At 42.5% G+C, this 23,187-nt stretch overlaps 3 protein-coding genes and 1 pseudogene across 4 annotated transcripts; all 4 read left to right on the plus strand.

Annotated features, from left to right (window-relative positions):
• The first annotated feature begins 730 nt into the window (after positions 1 to 730).
• On the plus strand, positions 731 to 8,425 carry LOC112217596 (protein unc-93 homolog A). Its single transcript, XM_024378011.2, has 8 exons — positions 731 to 938; positions 1,062 to 1,243; positions 6,015 to 6,244; positions 6,452 to 6,574; positions 6,670 to 6,881; positions 7,010 to 7,145; positions 7,338 to 7,469; positions 7,555 to 8,425. The coding sequence occupies exons 1-8, from the start codon at positions 849 to 851 to the stop codon at positions 7,830 to 7,832; spliced, it is 1,383 nt and encodes a 460-aa protein (XP_024233779.2). The 5' UTR covers positions 731 to 848; the 3' UTR covers positions 7,833 to 8,425.
• A 427-nt stretch (positions 8,426 to 8,852) lies between these two features.
• LOC112217334 (protein unc-93 homolog A-like) lies at positions 8,853 to 15,402 on the plus strand. 2 transcript variants are annotated; one of them, XM_042300515.1, is made up of 8 exons: positions 8,853 to 9,001; positions 9,289 to 9,470; positions 13,569 to 13,798; positions 14,008 to 14,133; positions 14,248 to 14,459; positions 14,539 to 14,674; positions 14,777 to 14,908; positions 15,025 to 15,402. In XM_042300515.1, the coding sequence occupies exons 1-8, from the start codon at positions 8,927 to 8,929 to the stop codon at positions 15,318 to 15,320; spliced, it is 1,389 nt and encodes a 462-aa protein (XP_042156449.1). In that variant the 5' UTR covers positions 8,853 to 8,926; the 3' UTR covers positions 15,321 to 15,402. The 2 variants fall into 2 exon arrangements, with proteins under 2 accessions (XP_042156449.1, XP_042156450.1); XM_042300516.1 differs by having other exon boundaries at positions 8,911 to 9,001; positions 9,294 to 9,470.
• A 122-nt stretch (positions 15,403 to 15,524) lies between these two features.
• On the plus strand, positions 15,525 to 19,181 carry LOC121839923 (annotated as a pseudogene).
• A 316-nt stretch (positions 19,182 to 19,497) lies between these two features.
• ttll2 (tubulin tyrosine ligase-like family, member 2) lies at positions 19,498 to 23,167 on the plus strand. The gene is made up of 2 exons (XM_024378674.2): positions 19,498 to 19,674; positions 21,333 to 23,167. Exon 2 carries the CDS (start codon positions 21,356 to 21,358, stop codon positions 23,165 to 23,167), a length of 1,812 nt encoding a protein of 603 aa, XP_024234442.1. The 5' UTR covers positions 19,498 to 19,674; positions 21,333 to 21,355.
• The last annotated feature ends 20 nt before the right edge of the window (positions 23,168 to 23,187 follow it).

Consider the following 23,187-nt stretch of genomic DNA (forward strand, 5'->3'; position numbering starts at 1 on the left):
ACCATCAGCTCAAGAAATAATCGGCCCGCAGCTGAATCTACACTCTTAGAAAAAAAACGTGCTATCTAGAACCTAAAAGGGTTATCCATAGGATAACTGTCCCCATAGGAGAACCCTTTGAAGAACACTTTTTGGTTCCGTGCTATAGTGTTATAAAAACTATAAGGAAGAGGATTCAATGTCTGTGTCACTTACCATAAAAAGCCTCTCTCATAACAGGCAGTAAACCTTTGCACCCTGGTATCTCTTCTGAGTGGAATGCATTCCTCACACACAGCTGAACTAAACTGGGTGCTTGAGAGTGAAACAGAACAAAGTAAACAAAACATGTTGACAAATTATTAATTAAGATATAATGGGCTCCCTAAATCCAGGAGTTGGGCTCAATCACAAACATTGGGATTTAAATTGAAACATTGAAGTTCAATTTTCAACTGACCCCAAACCTGTTACCAATAAAACACAGTTGCTAATATGCTAGGACAAAGAGTCAGCGGTCATTAGCTTTACTAATGTCTGCCATATCTGATCCAACAGGTCTAAACTACTGATACTGATAAAGTGGTGTAGGAAATAGCGAAAATAGAGAGGAACTAAGGAAACGTCCCATAATGTCCTTTAATGATTGATAAGAATGCCTATTGATAAGAGCTCGTCATCAAAGCACTCCACATATCGAATATTTTATAGACTGGGATGAACTTTGTCCTTTACTCAGCCGGCTTAACTATATCAGCCACAGTGGTTAGCATGACACCTTGCCTTGACAATCCCTGACAACCATCTGGTGAAGCGGTAATCTGGAGTATACTTAGAGCCTAAACCTTAAGGTTTTCAAAGTTTCAGACATGATAGACCGAAATATGAAAAATGTTCTGGTTGTATCCATTGGATTTTTATCTCTGTTCACAGCATATGGAGGACTTCAGAGTTTACAGGTAGGAAACTCAACATACTATAGATCTTGGATGATTGGTCCTATCGAATTGCTTCAATGAAATTCAACACTTGAACTTCTGGCTCTGGAAAATTGATGGCACCATCTCTTTCCTGTGTTACAGAGCAGTCTGAATGCAGAGGACGGGATGGGGGTGACATCTCTCAGTGTTATCTATGCCTCCATCATCCTGTCCTCCATGTTCCTGCCACCCATTCTCATCAAAAACCTGGGCTGCAAATGGACTATTGTTGCCGGCATGGGCTGCTATGTGACCTATTCAATTGGAAACCTCTATCCAGGATGGTAACGCAAAACTGTCTAAATCCTCTTCAGACCTTTACTGTTACAGCTTTCTTCTTCATGATTGAAGCATGTACCTCCCTAGTACCCCAAAGAGTAAAGTTGGTTTCACGTTTAAAAGTTTATTAGCCTCATGCACAGGGTACAGCAGGTGTAAAACAGTATAGTGAAATTCTTACTTGAGAGCTCTTTCCCAACAATACGCTTATAATAATAATAATAAGAGATAATAGAAAATAAAATTAAAAACACACAAGAAGTACAATATAATTTGAAGAAGAACGAGAATGCAAGTACTGTGCCAGTACCTTATTCAATATGCAGGTGTACGTTTATACAGAAAAAGTGACTGGTAGTAAGATATACACTGAGTGTACAAAACATTAGGACTTACCAGGTGAATCCAGGTGAAAGCTATGATTCCTTATTGATGTCACTTGTTAAATCCACTTCAATCAGTGTCGATCAGTGGTTCCCAATCTTAATATAGTCCCATACCCCTTTAAACATTCAACCTCCAGCTGCGTACCCCTCTAGCACTAGGGTCAGCGCACTCTCAAATGTTGTTTTTTGCTATCATTGTAAGCCTGCCACACACACACTATACGATACATTTATTAAACATAAGAATGAGTGTGAGGTTGTCGTCACAACTCGGCTCGTGGGAAGTGACAAAGAGCTCTTATAGGACCAAGGCACAAATAATAATATAATAATAATCAATAATTTTGCTCTTTATTTAACCATCTTACATATAAAATCTTATTTGTTCATCGAAAATTGTGAATAACTCACCACAGGTTAATGAGAAGGGTGTGCTTGCATATAACTCTGCAATGTTGGGTTGTATTGGAGAGTCTCAGTCTTAAAAAAATTCTCCACACACACGCCTGTATGTAGTTTTCATGCTAATGAGCGCCGAGAATCCACTCTCACATAGGTACGTGGTTGCAAAGAGTAACAGTGTCTTAACAGCGTGATTTGCCAAGGCAGGATACTTTGAGCGCAGCCCTATCCAGAAATCTGGCAGTGTACCCAAGTGGCAGTGTACCCAAGTGGCGTCGGGAGCAACTGCTTGCACGTGCGTGACCATTCCACTATGTCTCCCTATCATGGCTTTTGCGCCATCAGTACAGATACCAACATGAGCAGCAGCTACATTTGGCTACCTACGGACCGTTAGTGGAATTCCCACGAGAGAGTAACGGTTAATGTGATTGGATGTTACCCTGTACCCCAGTTTGGGAATACCTGGTGTAGATGAAGGGGAGGAGACTTAAAAATCCTTATTTAACCAGCCGTGAGACAATTGAGACAAAGACTGTGTATGTGTGCCATTCAGAGGGTGAATGGGCAAGGCAAAAGATTTAAGTACCTTTGAACGGGGTATGGTAGTAGGTGCCAGTTGCACCGGTTTGAGTGTGTCAAGAACTGCAACGCTGCTGGGTTTTTCATGCTCAACAGTTTCCTGTGTGTATCAATAATGGTCCACCACCCAAAGGACATCCAGCAAACTTGACACAACTGTGGGAAGCATTGGAGTCATCATGGGCAGGCATCCCTGTGGAACGCTTTCAATACCTTGTAGAGTCCATGCCCTGACGAGTTGAGGCTTTTCTGAGGGCAAAAGGGGGTGTAACTCAATATTAGGAAAGTGTTCCTTATGTTTTATACACTCAGTGTACATGTAAACAGAGCTGAAAAGTGACTGGTAGCAGGAATATCAAATCAAGTGTTATTGGTCGCATACACATGCTTAGCAGATGTTATTGTGGGTGTAGTGAAATTATGGTGTTCCTAGCTCCAACAGTGCAGTAATATCTAACAATAGACAACACACACACATCTAAAAGTAAAAGAATGGAATGAAGAAATATGGAAATATTTGTACTAGTTCGGAGTATCAATATATCACAAAAGTGAGTACACACACGAGTAGATCTTTTCATGTGACAACACTGAAGAAATGACACATTGCTACAATGTAAAGTAGTGAGTGTACAGCTTGTATAACAGTGTAAATTTGCTGTCCCCTCAAAATAACTCAACACACAGCCATTAATGTCTAAACCGCGGGCAACAAAAGTGAGTACACTCCTTAGTGAAAATGTCCAAATTGGGCCCCAAAATATTTACAAAAATGTGAGGGGTGTACTCACCTTTGTGATATACTGTATATGTATATACAATATATATACATATATACGTGATGGTTTGTATAGACATTGACAGTATGTGGATAGAATATGTAGTATAACTGAAGAATAGGTGGATATAATAGTATATGTACAGCAATAGTTAAATAGGATGGCCTTGACTAGAATACAGTATATACATATGAAGTGGAACAGTATGTAAACATTATTAAAGTGACCAGTGTTCCATGTCTACAGTTGAAGTCGGACGTTTACATACACCTTAGCCAAATACATTTAAAAACTCAGTTTCACAATTCCTGACATTTAATCCTCATAAAAATTCCCTGTTTTAGGTCAGTTAGGATCACCACTATATTTTAAGAATGTGAAATGTCAGAATAATAGTAGAGAGAGTGATTTATTTCAGCTTTTTTTTTCAGCCTTCCACAAGCTTCCCACAATAAATTGGGTGAATTTTGGCCCATTCCTCCTGACAGAGCTGGTGTAACTGAGTCAGGTTTGTAGGCCTCCTTGCTCGCACACGATTTTTCAGTTCTGCCCACAAATGTTCTATGGGATTGAGGTCAGGGCTTTGTGATGGCCACTCCAATACCTTGACTTTGTTGTCCTTAAGCCATAACTTTGGAAGTATGCTTGGGGTCATTGTCCATTTGGAAGACCCATTTGCGACCAAGCTTTAACTTCCTGACTGATGTCTTGAGATGTTAGTTCAATATATATCCACATAATTTTCCATCCACATAATTTTCCATCCTCATGATGCCATCTATTTTGTGAAGTGCACCAGTCCCTCCTGCAGCAAAGCACCCCCACAACATGATGCTGCCACCCCCGTGCTTCATGGTTGGGATGGTGTTCTTCGGCTTGCAAGCCTCCCCCTTTTCCTCCAAACATAACGATGGTCATTATGGCCAAACATAACTATTTTCATCAGACCAAAGGACATTTCTCCAAAAAGTACGATCTTTGTCCCCATGTGCAGTTGCAAAACGTAGTCCGGCTTTTTTATGGCGGTTTTGGGGCAGTGGCTTCTTCCTTGCTGAGCGGCCTTTCAGGTTATGTCGATTTAGGCCTCGTTTTACTGTGGATATAGATACTTTGTGCCGGTTTCCTCCAGCATCTTCACAAGGTCCTTTGCTGTTGTTCTGGGATTGATTTGAACTTTTTACACCAAAGTACGTTCATCTCTAGGAGACAGAACGCGTCTCCCTCCTGAGAGGTATGCCGGCTGCGTAGTCCCATGGTGTTCATTCTTGTGTACTATTATTTGTACAGATGAACGTGGTACCTTCAGGCATTTGGAAATTGCTCCCAAGGATGAACCAGACTTGTGGAGGTCTACAATTTTCTTGGCTGATTTCTTTTGATTTTCCCATGATGTCAAGCAAAGAGGCACTGAGTTTGAAGGTAGGCCTTGAAATACATCCACAGGTACACCTCCAATTGACTCAAATGATGGCAATTAGCCTATCAGAAGCTTCTAAAGCCATGACATCATTTTCTGGAATTTTCCAAGCTATTTAAAGTCAGTCAACTTAGTGTATGTAAACTGCTGACCCAGTAGAATTGTGATACAGTGAATTATATGTGAAATAATCTGTCTGTAAACAATTGTTGGAAAAATGACTTGTGTCATGTCCTAACCGACTTGCCAGAACTATAGTTTGCTAACAAGAAATTTGTGGAGTGGTTTAAAAAAATTTTTATTGACTCCAACCTAAGTGTATGTAGTCGTCCGACTTCAACTGTATGTACATAGGGCAGCAGCCTCTAAGATGCAGGGATGAGTAACTGGGTGGTAGCTGGCTAGCGACATTGACTATGTTATGGGCAGGGTAATGGGTGGTAGCTGGCTAGTGACATTGACTATGTTATGGGCAGGGTAATGGGTGGAGGCCGGTTAGTGATAGCTATTTAACAGTCTGATGGCCTTAAGATATAAGCTGTTTTACAATTTTCTCTTAGTACTGAGCAAAAACTTAAAAGCAACATTTCCAATGATTTTTACTGAGTTACAGTTCATATAAGCAAATCAGTCAATTGAAATACATAAATTAGGCCCTAAATCTATGAATTTCACATGGAATCTTTTATTTCAACTCATTAAACATAGGACTAACACTTTACAAGTTGCGTTTATATTTTTGTTCAGTATTTATATACTTATGGTAGTATACTAATGGTAATATATACATGTAAACGGGAGTTATAGTGACCAGTAGCAAGATAAATAGATAGATACTAATGGTAATGAGTAATGACAATGAATAATCAATGAACAGCAGCATAATGGTCGTAATATATCGATTTTAGAAGCAGCGTAGGAGTGAGGGTGTGTGTGCATGTGGGTATAAGTGTGTGGCGTCAGTAATGAGTGTGTGAGTGAGGGTGAATGTGACTGTGTATTAACTTGTTATTACCATGTAGAGTTGGGATTATTACTCTAATGCGAGTTAATAAAACAAATCATATGAGAGTGGTGTCCATTGGCAAAGTTGTTTACACACATTGTATGAATCCTACCCTGGTCTGCTATGCTTCCTGGCCTGGCCTGTCAGTAGAGACTTAAGCTTACAAACAGTCTGATGTTAACCATTCAATCTGTCCTCGTTCAGGTATACTCTGATCCCCACCTCTGTGATCCTGGGTATGGGAGGGTCTCCACTCTGGTCTGCCAAGTGTACCCTTCTCACCATCAGCGGCAACCTGCAGGCCCCTAACGAAAACAAGGCGGCAGCGGATGTTATCAATAAGTACTTTGGCATATTCTTCCTGATATTCCAGTCTTCGGCTGTATGGGGAAACCTCATGTCGTCGTTGATATTCGGTTCAGATACAAATGGAAGTAAGAAGGAAGTGCACACATACACACACTTACATACACATGCGCAACAAGAACAAATGCAACTTGTTTGTGAAAGCAGTAACATTTATAAGTTAAAGGCTAACTGTAGGCTAAAGTCAATCATGTGTAGTCTACATTTATGACACTTGTTCTTGCCCGACCATCCTCTATGGTACCATCTGTCATAATATCTTTATGTCCTCCTAGCTAACATCACCATGGAAGATCTACAATATTGTGGTGCAGGTGTGTGTGCTGATATCAATTCAAACTCCACGACCAAAAGACCAGCACAACAATTGGTTTGGACGCTAGTCGGCTGCTATATTGGTAAGAACGTATTATTGCTTCTCAGTGTTGTAGGTTGATGCTAGTGAAATGTTCTGCTGCGACTATGTTCAGTGTGTGTAACTGTTGTGTTTCAGGGGTGGGTGTGCTGGCCATGATCATAGTGGCAGTATTTCTGGATAACATAGACAGAGATCAGGCCCGGGAGTTCAGGGAAAAGAGGGAACCATTCTGGAGCACCTTCCTGGCCACGTTTACACTCCTGAAGGACAAGAGACTCATCATTCTCATCCCTTTGACCATGTACAGTGGCTTTGAACAGAGTTTCCTCTCCGGTGAATACACAAAGGTGAGGTGACGACAAGACATATGGTTCATACTCTGCCGCTAGGAATCCAACATGGAAGAATTCTTAATCAACGTAAGAGTGGCTCAGAGTAATGCGTGTGACCTTCCTGTGGTGTGTTTCCATTGCAGAACTATGTGACCTGTGCATTAGGAATCCATTTTGTTGGCTATGCGATGATATGTTTTGGAGCCGCAAATTCGTTATGTTCCTTTATGTTTGGGAGGTTGGCAGAATACACTGGAAGAGCCCCACTGTTTTGCTTGGGTAAGAAGAGCTTTCCAATAGAGACATTAACATTTTCATTGGTATACAGATGTGGATCTTATTTTGTCTGCCAGTTTGCTAAAGCAGGAACATAATCCTGCAGCAACAGGACATGTGGATTATAATTTCGATCCTACATCCGCAGAACACATATGTAAAGTCAGATTCACTCACTACTCACCTCTCTTGCAGCTGCGGTGACCAACTTTTCCTGTATCCTGGCTCTGTTGTTCTGGAGGCCTCACCCAGACCAGCTGCCAGTGTTCTTTGTGTTCCCTGCCCTCTGGGGCCTGGCAGATGCTGTGTGGCAGACACAAACCAACTGTGAGTTGAGCTATCATTTATGTATTACATGTTAGGTACATTTTGTCCAGGACTGAGGTAACAAGGGTTTTGTTCTTGCTTGCAGCACTGTACGGGGTTCTCTTCCCCAGACAAAAAGAGGCAGCATTCGCTAACTACCGTATGTGGGAATCACTGGGATTCGTTATAGCCTTCGCCTACAGTACCTTCATCTGTTTGGACATCAAGCTCTACATCCTCCTGGGAGTTCTGATCCTCTCCATGGTAACCTATTTGTGGGTGGAGTACCAAGAACGCAAGAATCCTACTCTTCCAGTGGAGGAGGGAGTATACGACACAGACTTCTCAAAGGAAAATTACATCCTCAATCAGACCAGCTTGTAGACAAGACGTGGATTTGTTATGTACAGTATGTGAGGGAATGACACTCAGTGAGAGAGATCTGGAGATCACCATTCTGCCACTGTCATTGCCAACCCCAATGGGAGACTTTTCTAGTGTGACAAAATGAGAGGTTTTGTGGATCTCTATAAAATGTATTATTCTCACACCATCTTGACCCTGAATTATGTGTATTCATTTTCTCTGGTTGCACTTTTTATGCAGAATTCCTGTACAATTCAGATTTAAACGTCAACATTTTAATGTTATTTTTATGTCATGGCTGCTATGTTGAATTCAAATACATTGTGTTATGCTAAACTGTAACTGAGAGTGGAATACAGTACTGAGTCACTAATAAAGCAGATAACAAACTTTAACCTACCATGAAGTTAAAACTATTTAATAACGAATTGTTCTGTAGTCCCAAGTCTTTGTGCCAACAATACGAGTGGTAGAGCACAGCAGGGTCATCACTAATAATGAAACTTCCCCTCACATAATTGTTTTTGGCTTACGATGAGGCTACTCAGGGTGGCTCTGTGCTTCTTCAACCACAAGCAAATGTTCAATAAAAACAACTGATTTACCTTTCAGTGAAAGACGTATGGTGTGCTTCGCTTATGATGGTGTCTGGAAATACAAAAAGGGAATGAATGTACAAATACTTCTCGAATCTCTCACTACTGCTATTTTTACAGTGATACATGCTCCTGTATTTATCACTGTATTCATTGTAGGGGTATTTTTTTAATACAACTCCAATGAAAAGCCCCACTTGGAACATCAAACTGTGACAAGGCACTCATTTTAATCGTATGTCTGACTAACCACATTGCTTTATTAGGGCATAGAGCTGATTTAAAAGTGGTTTTACAAAACCACCCAATTAAAACATTGCATCAACTACACGATTCAATTAGTTGCGCATTACAGAACAGTTAAGTTCATAAATGACTAATTGACGTACTTCGGGGCCAAAGTGTAGCTACTCTGAGCTTATATTAGATTGCACACCATGAACTGCTGTATTTGCCCCGACTCACAACCACTGTTGAATATCGACAAGCATAACCACGGAGAAAGTGGGCCGAAGTATGAAAAATGTCCTGGTTGTGTCCTTTGGATTCTTGCTGTTGTTTACTGCGACTGGAAGCCTTCTGAATCTACAGGTAAGTATTGGTAGAATTACACTGAGGCATGCATATACGCTAAACCAGATCATTATTTGAGCAACATCTGTTATTTTATTAGTAACGGTTGGAATCTCTCATTTGTTCTTGCTTATGACATTCACTTATGTAGACAAGGTCTTCAAATGCATCGTAAAGCTTTACACGTTTAAACAAATAGGTCTATCCCAGTCAATGTCAGAACTATTACTGGGGTTTCCAGGACTGTTGTTCATAAAAGATGTCTGAATAGACTTTGTTCCTTGTATTTTACGACTACGTTACAGAGCAGTTTGAACACTGAAGAAGGAGTAGGTGTGGCCTCAGCAAGTGTGCAGTTTGCCTCCATCATTCTGTCCTCCATGTTTGTTGCCCCCTTGGTTATAAAATACCTGGGCTGCAAGTGGACCATTGTTGCTGCGATGGGATGCAATGTTGTGTACACAGTTGGCAACTTCTATCCAGGATGGTAAAGCTATTACTGAAAGATATGTAATACTATGTTATGTATGACGTGGCTTTGCTTTATTGACAAAATGTCCACACCTACACATTCCTAGCTTGTTACAAAATTCTAGGCTCTTGGCTTGTAATAAAACCTGATAACAAGATATGTTACTAGAGTTACATGACAACACAACAACACAACTGAGCTCAGCAGTCATCTTTAGAAAGACAGTGCTGAGCTCAGCAGTCATCTTTAGAAAGACAGTGCTGAGCTCAGCAGTCATCTTTAGAAAGACAGTGCTGAGCTCAGCAGTCATCTTTAGAAAGACAGTGCTGAGCTCAGCAGTCATCTTTAGAAAGACAGTGCTGAGCTCAGCAGTCATCTTTAGAAAGACAGTGCTGAGCTCAGCAGTCATCTTTAGAAAGACAGTGCTGAGCTCAGCAGTCATCTTTAGAAAGACAGTGCTGAGCTCAGCAGTCATCTTTAGAAAGACAGTGCTGAGCTCAGCAGTCATCTTTAGAAAGACAGTGCTGAGCTCAGCAGTCATCTTTAGAAAGACAGTGCTGAGCTCAGCAGTCATCTTTAGAAAGACAGTGCTGAGCTCAGCAGTCATCTTTAGAAAGACAGTGCTGAGCTCAGCAGTCATCTTTAGAAAGACAGTGCTGAGCTCAGCAGTCATCTTTAGAAAGACAGTGCTGAGCTCAGCAGTCATCTTTAGAAAGACAGTGCTGAGATCAGCAGTCATCTTTAGAAAGACAGTGCTGAGCTCAGCAGTCATCTTTAGAAAGACAGTGCTGAGCTCAGCAGTCATCTTTAGAAAGACAGTGCTGAGCTCAGCAGTCATCTTTAGAAAGACAGTGCTGAGATCAGCAGTCATCTTTAGAAAGACAGTGCTGAGCTCAGCAGTCATCTTTAGAAAGACAGTGCTGAGCTCAGCAGTCATCTTTAGAAAGACAGTGCTGAGCTCAGCAGTCATCTTTAGAAAGACAGTGCTGAGCTCAGCAGTCATCTTTAGAAAGACAGTGCTGAGCTCAGCAGTCATCTTTAGAAAGACAGTGCTGAGCTCAGCAGTCATCTTTAGAAAGACAGTGCTGAGCTCAGCAGTCATCTTTAGAAAGACAGTGCTGAGATCAGCAGTCATCTTTAGAAAGACAGTGCTGTGCTCAGCAGTCATCTTTAGAAAGACAGTGCTGAGATCAGCAGTCATCTTTAGAAAGACAGTGCTGAGCTCAGCAGTCATCTTTAGAAAGACAGTGCTGAGCTCAGCAGTCATCTTTAGAAAGACAGTGCTGAGCTCAGCAGTCATCTTTAGAAAGACAGTGCTGAGATCAGCAGTCATCTTTAGAAAGACAGTGCTGAGCTCAGCAGTCATCTTTAGAAAGACAGTGCTGAGCTCAGCAGTCATCTTTAGAAAGACAGTGCTGAGCTCAGCAGTCATCTTTAGAAAGACAGTGCTGAGCTCAGCAGTCATCTTTAGAAAGACAGTGCTGAGATCAGCAGTCATCTTTAGAAAGACAGTGCTGAGCTCAGCAGTCATCTTTAGAAAGACAGTGCTGAGATCAGCAGTCATCTTTAGAAAGACAGTGCTGAGCTCAGCAGTCATCTTTAGAAAGACAGTGCTGAGCTCAGCAGTCATCTTTAGAAAGACAGTGCTGAGATTTATTAAACAGAGAAATGGTTACTGACAATGTCACGCCCTAACCCTCTATTTGGTTTGGTCAGGGTGTGCTGTCCCTGATTGAGAACCATACCCGAACCATTCCCTCCTTTTTAAAATGTTTTTACATTTTTATATTTTTATTTTATTTTTCCCCCTTTTCTCCCCAATTGTTAGTAGTCACTATCTTGTCTCATCGCTACAACTCCCGTACGGGCTAGGGAGAGATGGAGGTCGAAAGCCACGCGTCCTCCGAAACACAACCCAACCCTGCTTCTTAACACAGAGCGCATCCAACCCGGAAGTGCTGGCCCGCCACAGGAGTTGCCAGTGCGTGATGAGGCAAGGGTATCCCTACCGGCCAAGCCCTCCCTAACCCGGACAACGCTATGCCAATTGTGTGTCACCTCACGGACCTCCCAGTCGCGGCCGACTGCGACAGAGCCTGGGCGTGAACCCAGAGTCTCTGGTGGCACTGTGGTCTAAGGCACTGCATCGCAGTGCTAGCTGTGCCACCAGAGACTCTGCGATGCAGTGCCTTAGACCACTGTGCCACCCGGGAGGCCCTTTTCCCTCCTTTCTGTGTGGGAAGTTAACTTTGATTGTGGCACTTAGCCCTTAAGCTTCACGGTTGTTTTTGTATGGTTTATTGTTTTTGTCGGCGTCATCCTAATAAAGAGGAATATGTACGCTCACCACGCTGCGCTTTGGTCTACTTCATTCGAAGGCCGTGACAGACAAAACATATAGTACATTGTCAAAAGTTTTAGAACACCTACTCAAAGGTTTTTCTTTATTTTTACTATTTTCTACATTGTAGAATAAAAGTGAAGACATCAACACTATGAAACACATATGGAATCATGTAGTAAGCAAAAAGTGTTAAACAAATCAAAATATATTTGAGATTCTTCAAAGTAGCCACCCTTTGCGTGGTTGACAGCTTTGCACACTCTTGGCATTCTCTCAACCAGCTTCATCTGGAATGCTTTTCCAACAGTCTTGAAGGAGTTGCCTCCTATGCTGAGCACTTGTTGGGTGCTTTTCCGTCACTTTGCGGTCCAACTCATCCCAAACCATCTCAATTGGGTTGAGGTCAGGTGATTGTGGAGGCCAGTCATCTGATGCAGCACTCCATCACTCTCCTTCTTGGTCAAATAGCCCTTACACAGCCTGGAGGTGTGTTGGGTCATTGTCCTGTTGAAAAACAAATGATAGTCCCAGTAAGCACAAACCAGATGGGATGGTGTATCGCTGTGGTAGCCATGCTGGTTCAGTGTGCCTTGAATTCTAAATAAATCACAGACAGTGTCACCAGGAGAGCACCCCCACACCATTACACCTTCTCCTCCATGCTTCAAGGTGGGAATCACACATGCGGAGATCATCCGTTCACCTACTGTGCCTCACAAAGACACACCGGTTGGAACCAAAAATCTCAAATTTGGACTCATCAGACCAAACAACAGATTTCCACCGGTCTAACGTCCATTGCTTTTGTTTCTTGGCCCAAGCAAGTCTCTTATTATTGGTGTCCTTTAGTAGTGGTTTCTTTGCAACAATTTGACCATGAAGGCCTGATTCACACAGTCTCCTCTGAACAGTTGTTATTGAGATGTGTCTGTGACTTGAACTCTGTGAAGCCTTTATTTGGGCTGCAATTTCTGAGGCTGGTAAATCTAATGAACTTATCCTCTGCAGCTGAGGTAATTCTGGGTCTTCCTTTCCTGTGGAGGTCCTCATGAGAGCCAGTTTCATCATAGCGCTGGATGGTTTTTGCATCTGCACTTGAAGAAACTTTCAAACTTCTTGACATTTTCTGGATTGACTGGCCTTCATGTCCTAAAGTAATGATGAACTGTTGTTTCTCTTTGCTTATTTGAGCTGTTTTTGCCATAATATGGACTTGGTCTTTTACCAAATAGGGCTATCTTCTGTATACCACCCCTACCTTGTTATATCACAACTGATTGACTCAAACGCATTAAGGAAATAAATTTCACAAATTAACAAGGCACACTTGTTAATTGAAATGGATTCCAGGTGACTACCTCACGAAGCTGGTTGAGAGAATGCCAACAGCTGTCAAGGCAAAGGGTGGCTACTTTGAAGAATCTAAAATACATTTTGATTTGTTTATCACATTTTTGGTTACTACATGATTCCATATGTTATTTCATAGTTTTGAAGTATTCACTATTATTCTACAATGTAGAAAATAGTAAAAATAAAGAAAAACCTTGAATGAGTAGGTGTGTCCAAACTTTTAACTGGTACTGTACTTACAAATAAATATCACTAACATAGGAAATCATGTAAAGGTTCATCTGAAATGCCTTAGTGTCCATTGCGTGACCCTAAATTGAAATTCCCATGCACCCCAATAGGACACACAACCCCTCTATCTAGTCTACTGATTGCTCACTGTACTGTATTATACTGTGCTGCCTTGTCTCTCTTAGGGAAACCCTGCTCCCTACTTCAATAATCCTTGGATTTGGGGAATCTCCTTTATGGTCAGCTACAAGCACCTATCTTACCATAAATGGTAGAAAACAAGCAGAGAAGGACAAAAAGAAGAACCAAGATGTGATAAACCAGTACTTCGGGATCTTGTTTCTGCTGTACCAGTCTTCAGCAGTCTGGGGAAATCTAATGTCCTCCATTGTCTTTGGGCAAGACTCAACCTCAGGTCAGTGTGACAATAATGGATTTCCACTGTAAAGAGGCAAACCATGGCATGGCATACCTTATCTACAAAGCTACATCTTGTGTGTAATTCACAATATTGACTCATTTACACTATTGACTCACACATTCTATGTTGCATTGAAATGCTGTGTCAATGAGTTATGCCTAGAAATTGTGTTTCATTGTGTTTACTACTGTATTTCTTTCCAGTCAACATCAGTGAGAGTGATCTACAGTTCTGTGGAGTGGGTAGCTGTGGCAACATCAGCGAGGCCCCAAGCAATTCCACCAGACCACCGGAGAGATTAGTGCACACTCTGATGGGCTGCTATGTTGGTGAGCCTACTTCCCAATGACAGCAGTACATCAGCTAAACAACTTACGATAGCCAAGGCAACATACAGTGTTTCATAATGCAGTTTTAATCAAGTTGTGTCTTGGTTTTTGCAGGTGTAGGTGTGCTGGCCATGCTCTTAGTGGCTGTGTTTCTGGATAACATTGACCGAGATATGACACTGGAGTTTAGAAGCAACAAGGAGCCATTCTGTAGCACTTTCTTGGCCACGTTTAAACAGCTAAATGATAGGCGTCAGGTGTTTTTGATCCCAGTCACTGCCTACATTGGTCTGGAGTTGGGTTTTCTCAATGGGGAGTACACCAAGGTACAGTATGTCTAATAACAATCCGATATTCCATATAGATACTGTAGGGTACCTAAGTGATTCTGTTGACTTCTCGTAGGAATATGTGACCTGCGCTTTGGGACTACATTTTGTTGGATATGTGATGATTTGCTTTGGTGCCACAAGTTCCCTGTTTTCCTACGCATTTGGGCGTCTGTCACAATATTCTGGACGGGTAGCTCTTTTCGCTTTGGGTAAGACTGAAGCTATATATTTTAGTGAGAGCTCTCTCGAACAATATCAATACTATAAGACTCATCACTGGCCATATAAATACTGTAATTTTCCTCTGGCAGCCACAACCACCCAGTTTACCTGTATCCTGGGTCTGTTGTTCTGGAGGCCTCACCCAGACCAGCTGCCAGTGTTCTTTGTGTTTCCTGCCCTCTGGGGCCTGGCAGATGCTGTGTGGCAGACACAAACCAATGGTGAGTTAGTTACATATATTTTTGCAATCAGATCCTTCCATAGAAACATAATACATTACAAGCAAAGCACAATGAATTATTTGAGCTTGATTCAATTCTCTTTATATATTTTTCAGCACTCTATGGTGTTCTCTTCCATGGCCAGAAGGAGGCAGCATTTGCCAACTATCGCCTATGGGAGGCTGTGGGATATGTAATAGCATTTGCTTGTAGCCGGTTTCTCTGTGTGAATACCAAGCTATACATCCTTATGGGAGTTCTTCTGCTCTCAGTGACACTTTGTTTTTCAGTGGAATATGGTGAATACATTAGACCTACACCAAGTGAGGACAACACTATCGATACGAAACTGGAGATAAAGAGCACAGAACTCAATGAGGATACTGATACAGAATGTGATAAAGTGTTGTAAACATTGTCAAATGTACTTAGCCACACTATGGCTATCAGCATGTGTGAGATTCTTTTTACAATAAAAATGTGAAAACCCCATTCATAACATCCATGAAGTTTAATAAGGAACTTACTGTACTGAGGTAACTCATTAAATCCATTGTTTATTACTGAGCAGATATTTAAGTATATGTCTGTTCCAGTCCAAAGGATCAATCTTCAAATGTCTGCAAATGTGTCTGGATATAGAGGATTTCATAGATTCCTAGTGTTTTTATCATTAACTGAGCCACCGTTTGAGGAAAATGGGAAGAAATATGAAAAATGTGTTTCTTGTGGATTACTGCTGATGTTCACAACAACTGGAAGTCTCTAGAGCCTGCAGGTAAATATCCCATAATCAATTATATCATATGTCAGAGTCTTTGAAGGTGGTCAGTCAGTAGTACATCTGGAACTACTGAGACAAACCTATACTAAATAGGTTGTTTTTTTTAATTCATAGGATTGCATTTAAAGTACATATATTCTGTTGTTAGTAAATCCCAAATGTTATATTTTTCAGAATAGTTTGAACTCTAAGGAGGGAATGGGAGTTGCATCAGTCAGCATAGCCTATTCATGCATTATCCTGTCCTCTAGGTTTCTCACACCAAGCCTTATACGATCCCTGGGCTGCAAATGGACTATTGTTGCAGCTATGTGATCTACACAGTTGGAAGCTTCTTTCCAGAATGGTATGATGATGATCTTGCCCTCAGTGAGCCCAGGCATACAGTATGTCAATTAAATCTAATAAAGACTGTAAAGAGCTTTGTTTTGCAAAGAGCAACTGCTTACTGAGAGGTTTACTTTCAGGGCGAGCCTGATCTCAGTCTGTGATAATTTGTTTGGGAGGATCTCCACGGTGGTCTGCTGCCAGTACATATCTCACCACTACAGGCAACCTGTAGGCAGAAGACAAAACATAAAGTCAGGATGTAGTCAATCACTACTTTGGGATATTTTTCCTCTTGTACCAGTTGTCTTCTGTATGGGGAAATCTGATGTCATCCCTTATGTTTGGGATAGATATCAGATATCTAAACATTTTAACTACCTGTGCAGTGTTCATAAATGTTATATGGCTTACCATAAAAACGGAAGACAAATAGATAAGTGATCAACTTCCCATAAGGAGATTGTTACGCACGCCTCTTGGAGGGGGGAACGCAACATCCTGTTACGCTTAACTCCCCGTGGAGTGAAAGAGGTATGTGACAGTAGGTGCGGGTAAGGATGACAGACAGAATTTTACCATTAACAGGGAATTTATTCCTTCACATGGTAATGTTGGGAAAAAGGGCCTGGACGGAACCAAAGAAAAAAAAGTTAAAGAGTCTCTTCTACCTTACCTACCCACAACTTACCTAACTAGCACCAGCTGGTGCACTTACCAAAATACAGGGGGATGGTCCACCCAGGTCTTACCTAGTGTGCAAAGAGAGAGTACATACTATGGGTATATGTATGCCCGCATGCCTCTTGCCTAAGCACTCCCAAGGTGCCATCCCCTTCCCCCTGGGAACAAGTGAAACAGAATAATACAAACATAAGTAGACAATTCCAATAATCAAAAAGACTGTGTCCTATTGACACACACATACCTCAGAAGCAGCGGCTACAAATTACTTAACAAAACTTGTCTGAGCAACAACCAACACAGCACATGCCAATAAGCTATCTCTGAGCAACAACCAACACAGCACATGTCAATAAGCTATCTATGAGCAACAACCAACACAGCACATGCCAATAAGCTATCTCTGAGCAACAACCAACACAGCACATGCCAATAAGCTATCTATGAGCAACAACCAACACAGCACATGCCAATAAGCTATCTCTGAGCAACAACCAACACAGCACATGTCAATAAGCTATCTATGAGCAACAACCAACACAGAACATGTCAATAAGCTATCTCTGAGCAACAACCAACACAGAACATGCCAATAAGCTATCTCTGAGCAACAACCAACACAGAACATGCCAATAAGCTATCTATGAGCAACAACCAACACAGAACTTGCCAATAAGCTCTCTCTGAGCGAGCAACAAACAATAGTGGGGCATACCCAGAAGCTCATTTTCTGAGCAAAGGAACACTGGCTTTTATACAGCTGGATTTAAGGAGTCTGTAATTGCAGAAAGCTGTATCCCCTGACGAGAGGTCAGGGTCAGTTCCAATCTGGATTGGGGCCGACCAATCAACTGCTTGGGGGAATCCAGGAAGCCATTTCCTGAAATACATACACATACATACAAACTCACAACAACACAGAAACCAGGGAACGTAACAGAGATTCAGCTTCATATCCTTTCTTATTGTGTCTCACAGACACGTGACCTGTCTCTCTCTCTCCTTACAGTGAATGTAACTCAAGGTGAAGCTCAGCTCTGTGGACTGTCCAGTACTGGGAAGCTCTAGTGCAGTAATTGTAAACTCCATCAGACCTGATGACAAGTCTGTGAACACTCTGTCAGGCTGCTGCCTATGTGAGCTGCCCTGTAAATATGTAAACCGTACATACAGACATTACATCATAGGAGGACATACCTTATGTTCACCCCATTGTAACCGTATCAATCATATGTCAATCACTGAAACAATCCCCTCCTCTCGCGCTATACAAACATCACAGCAGAAATATCTACGGTATATTCTGCTGGTGTTAATCCTCTGGCAGCTATTCTGGTGGCTGCCTTCCTGGATAAACATAAACAGCAAACATAAACTGGACTATAAGGGCAACAAAGCGCCCTTATGTACTGTTTTTCTTGACACATTCAAACAACTTCGAGATAAGAGACAAGTTCTTCTCCTCCTTTTGACCTCATACATTGATCTGTAGGTGGGTTTCCTTACTGGGGACTACACCGGTGTAAGTTACTACGCACATTTCTGAAACACATTCCTTAACGCTGACAATAGTAATTAAAACATATTTTAAAATCACTAAAACTAAGACATTTGTTTTGTTCAGAAAAACCCTGTATCTGACCACATTATGTACCTTTTAAAAAAAAGTATTTTTAGAGTTATGCCACATGTGCTTTGGGGATACGTTTTGTTGGCTATGTAATGATTTGCTTTGGTGCCACAGCTTCCCTATTCTCTCTACTTTTTGGGAAGCTGTCACAATACATTGGAAGAGAAGCATTATTTCATTTGGTAAGGGGGGACAATGTCAACACCAGATGATACATTGGAACATATCAACAATCACTTTGATGATCCACCTCTACTTATGGTATTTGTGTAACTCTCTTCCAGCTTCAGTGACACGCAGCCCTTATCCTGGGTCTGTTGTTCTGGAGGCCTCACCCAGACCAGCTGCCTGTGTTATTTGTGTTTCCTGCCCTCTGGGGCAATGCAGATGCTGTATGGCAGACACAAATCAAGGGTGAGTTACCCTTTTCCTGTAGTCATGATTGCCTGACCTTTAGTGTGTGACCAACTAGGTATTGAATCCAGGTCACCCACATGCCTCAAGACTGTTAGCCCTCTGAGCTAAAAAAACAAACAAACTGTGCTGTGCATTTATTCTGGAAGCTAACAGTTTTCAGACAAGGTTACTGACCTGTCAATAGTTCACTGAGCCACCGATGTTATAACCTTTACCGGCTGTTCAGATGGAACAAAAAATGTAAGATTTCTTTCAATTTTTCAGCATTCTATGGAGTTCTTTTTTATGACCAGAAGGAGGTAGCATTTGCTAACTATCGACTATGGGAGTCAGTTGGATTTGTAGTGTTGTATGCGCTCAGAAACGTAATCTCTGGAAATCAAGCTCTTCATCCCGTCTGGAGTTCTACTTGTGGCAGTTGTACTCCATGATGGGGTGGAATTCAAACAGAGGAAAAAATTCTACACAGAGGGGGGAAATTAAGTCCGAACCGTAGAGGGATATAACATTGACCTGACCACAGAAACTACAAGACTGTAGTAGAAGTCTACAAATATTGACTGTATTAAATAGACCATGTGGAATACAACTATCATGTAGATATATATGTACGCTGTGAATATTATGAGAAATATACATGCAATTTTTAGAATGTCAAGTATAGGTATAGCGGTCCCTTATGTTGCTAGCGGGGTCAACATGGTTCTTTTTACATGGTTTAAAAATTAAAAATAAACTGACCTCCACCTGTCCTGCTCGAACCACATGACTAGGCTACACTATCTTTCGCGCGGCAGTGGGTTCTCCTAGCAACACGGATGACCGGCAGCGGTGTGGAGGTCTTAATATCACTCGCAGAACTGAAGAAAGCTCGGGACCGGGCGAGAGGTGCCTGTGTTTAAAAAGAAGAGCTCTCTCATCAAGGTAGGTAGAATGTAAAAACGATATTGGACAATTTCAGTGAGATGTTGTGACGGTACTCGAGGTTCATTAATCATATGTTGAATTCTAAAGCCCAAGTGTGAAGCCTGCTAGCCTGGTTGGTTGCCCCTGTCTCTGTTTAGCTATTGTCGCCTATTGGTGCATGACACGGAGTAGGAGTGTAATGTTATAGAGACTGGTACCCAGCACGGAGTACAAGGAGTGTAACGTTACAGAGACTGGTACCCAGCACGGAGTACAAGGAGTGTAATGTTAAAGAGACTGGTACCCAGCACAGAGTACAAGGAGTGTAATGTTACAGAGACTGGTACCCAGCACGGAGTACAAGGAGTGTAATGTTGCAGAGACTGGTACCCAGCACAGAGTACAAGGAGTGTAATGTTACAGAGACTGGTACCCAGCACGGAGTACAAGGAGTGTAATGTTACAGAGACTGGTACCCAGCACAGAGTACAAGGAGTGTAATGTTACAGAGACTGGTACCCAGCACGGAGTACAAGGAGTGTAATGTTACAGAGACTGGTACCCAGCACAGAGTACAAGGGGTGTAACGTTACAGAGACTGGTACCCAGCACGGAGTACAAGGAGTGTAACGTTACAGAGACTGGTACCCAGCACGGAGTACAAGGAGTGTAACGTTACAGAGACTGGTACCCAGCACGGAGTACAAGGGTGTAATGTTATAGAGACTGGTACCCAGCACGGAGTACAAGGAGTGTAACGTTACAGAGACTGGTACCCAGCACGGAGTACAAGGAGTGTAATGTTAAAGAGACTGGTACCCAGCACGGAGTACAAGGAGTGTAACGTTACAGAGACTGGTACCCAGCACGGAGTACAAGGAGTGTAACGTTACAGAGACTGGTACCCAGCACGGAGTACAAGGAGTGTAACGTTACAGAGACTGGTACCCAGCACGGAGTACAAGGAGTGTAATGTTAAAGAGACTGGTACCCAGCACGGAGTACAAGGAGTGTACAAGGAGACTGGTAAGCACGGAGTACAAGGGGTGTAACGTTACAGAGACTGGTACCCAGCACGGAGTACAAGGAGTGTAACGTTACAGAGACTGGTACCCAGCACGGAGTACAAGGAGTGTAATGTTACAGAGACTGGTACCCAGCACAGAGTACAAGGGTGTAATGTTGGTACAGCACTGGTACAAGGGGTGTAATGTTAAAGAGACTGGTACTTAGCACAGAGTACAAGGAGTGTAATGTTACAGAGACTGGTACCCAGCACAGAGTACAAGGAGTGTAATGTTACAGAGACTGGTACCCAGCACGGAGTACAAGGAGTGTAATGTTACAGAGACTGGTATTTAGCACAGAGTACAAGGAGTGTAATGTTACAGAGACTGGTATTTAGCACAGATTACAAAGAGTTGTATGTTACAGACACTGGCCCCCAGACTAGAAGCCTACAGCCTAGGTTTGATTGCATAGGAACAAAATGATTTGAATTGCAATGATTGTTTTCAATTAAAATTTTATAAGCAAAGAGCAATTTCTAATAAATAATTTTGCTAGGACTGTAAGGGAGTGGTCTGATAACAACAGTTTACCTTCCAAGTTAGGAATAAACTGTGACTCATTTTGCACCCTCATCAATATAATGGTACTGTTGTTTTTTATTGAAGGATCAGACGGTTGTTTTCCTGGTATGGCCGCCGCAGGTGTGTGTGGCCCCACACCCCTGGTGTTCCGGCTACACGAGGGAGCCCCAGAGCTGGTGAGAGAGGTGCTGCTGGAGAGAGGCTGGGAGGAGTATGATGAGCAGGGGCAGGAGGAGGGAGGCTGGAACCTCTACTGGCGCACCTCAGCCTTCCACAACTCAGACTATGAGAACATACTGCCATGGCAGAGACTCAACCATCACCCCAAGACTGTGGGCATCACCCGCAAGGATTGCCTGGCCAGAAACCTGAAGAGAATGAGAGGGACGTTCGGCTCGGGTCTTTACAACTTCAGTCCGACAACTTTCATCCTCCCCAATGATTACACCAGGTTTCTGGCAGAGTACACCAAGCATCGTTTGAAGAATGGAGGCAGGTCGGGGTATTGGATCTGCAAGCCAGTGGATCTATCAAGAGGCAGGGGCATCTTTATCTTTGAGGACATCAGAGACTTGGTGTATGACTCCTCAGTGATCGTTCAGAGATACATCAGCAATCCTCTCCTCATCTCAGGGTACAAATTTGACCTTCGGATCTATGTTTGTGTGAAAAGTTTTCAGCCCCTCATCATCTACATGCATCAGGAGGGAATGGTACGCTTTGCGACTGAGAAATACAATTTGACATCTTTGGACAACCTTTATTCTCACCTGACCAACACGAGCATTAATAAGTTTGGCCCCTTCTACACAACAGACAAAGAGAGAGTGGGACAAGGATGTAAGTGGACTATGAGTAAATTCCGCTGCTTTCTTCATAGCCAAGGTATCAATGAACTGTTCCTCTGGCAAAAGATCAACAACATTGTCACACTAACTTTGCTCACCATAGCCCCTTCTGTACCTTCCAGTCCCAACAGTGTTGAGCTCTTTGGGTTTGACATCCTAATTGATGCCAAATATAAGCCATGGCTACTAGAGGTTAACTACAGCCCTGCTCTCACCATTGACTGCCAAGTAGACGTGACAGTCAAGAAAGTACTTCTCAATGATCTGGTTGATCTGATGAACTACAAGTCCATGGACAGCGTTAGACAGAGAGGATATCTCAAACAGAAGTACAAACGCCCCTGCTATCTAGGCAGCCAGTCTCTGCGGTCCCCAGTGCTCCCCAAGTCTATGTGTGAGCACCACCCAGGAAACAAGAAAAGTTACAGCATCCATTCTACGTTTTCTGACAGTATGAGATTCTTTCCATCAGTTGAGATGAACCGGATCCGCACTGCAAGGAATTCCATAAGCAACACCAAGCGCTCGGCTCTGAATCCAATACTCATCCCACATTCAAAGACTGCAGCTGTAACTGGAAACAGAAAGACACATCCAGTGCTCTCACAGATGACAGAGGCCATCCAGTGGTCTGAGGCTTCAGACATAGAGTCAGAGTTTGATGACAGAAACCTGTCCACACGTGTTAGCCCGTGGCAGGCCTCAAGGCAACCAGCCGGGGGCTGCTGTAAGCTACCTGCCATTCACATTCAAAAGTACAAGACTCCTAAATTCCCATGGGACCCTAAAAGCCAAGATAAGAGCACCCCACCACTCCGTGTGGGAGACTTCATACTGACGTTTCCTTTTAATGAGGTCACACTGAAGGCGTCGTGGGACAAGCTCAACGTTAAGACTGCAGTCCACGAGGTTCACAAGCTCATCAGCCAGCTAGCATCAGGATGTAGCCACATACAGAAGAGAGGGACGGAAGATGAGTTGGATAGATGCAAAGAGAAAAAGGATTTTGGGTCTTTGTTTTGGGGACCTACTAACCCTCCTCTACTTAGTGAGTGCCACTTGTCAAACTAACTGAGCAACTGAACATTTTT

Source organism: Oncorhynchus tshawytscha, linkage group LG18, assembly GCF_018296145.1.
Source record: "Oncorhynchus tshawytscha isolate Ot180627B linkage group LG18, Otsh_v2.0, whole genome shotgun sequence".
Classification (NCBI taxonomy): Eukaryota; Metazoa; Chordata; class Actinopteri; order Salmoniformes; family Salmonidae; genus Oncorhynchus; species Oncorhynchus tshawytscha.

Bases quoted from the DNA above. Each gene is read 5' to 3' on its own strand.
- LOC112217596 (XM_024378011.2), top strand. From the start codon at position 849: ATGATAGACCGAAATATGAAAAATGTTCTGGTTGTATCCATTGGATTT. The intron at 939-1,061 runs GTAGGAAACTCA...CCTGTGTTACAG, and splicing joins GAGGACTTCAGAGTTTACAG to AGCAGTCTGAATGCAGAGGA. The intron at 6,882-7,009 runs GTGAGGTGACGA...TTTCCATTGCAG, and splicing joins TCTCCGGTGAATACACAAAG to AACTATGTGACCTGTGCATT.
- LOC112217334 (XM_042300515.1), top strand. From the start codon at position 8,927: ATGAAAAATGTCCTGGTTGTGTCCTTTGGATTCTTGCTGTTGTTTACT. The intron at 9,471-13,568 runs GTAAAGCTATTA...TGTCTCTCTTAG, and splicing joins GGCAACTTCTATCCAGGATG to GGAAACCCTGCTCCCTACTT. The intron at 14,134-14,247 runs GTGAGCCTACTT...TGGTTTTTGCAG, and splicing joins TCTGATGGGCTGCTATGTTG to GTGTAGGTGTGCTGGCCATG.
- ttll2 (XM_024378674.2), top strand. From the start codon at position 21,356: ATGGCCGCCGCAGGTGTGTGTGGCCCCACACCCCTGGTGTTCCGGCTA.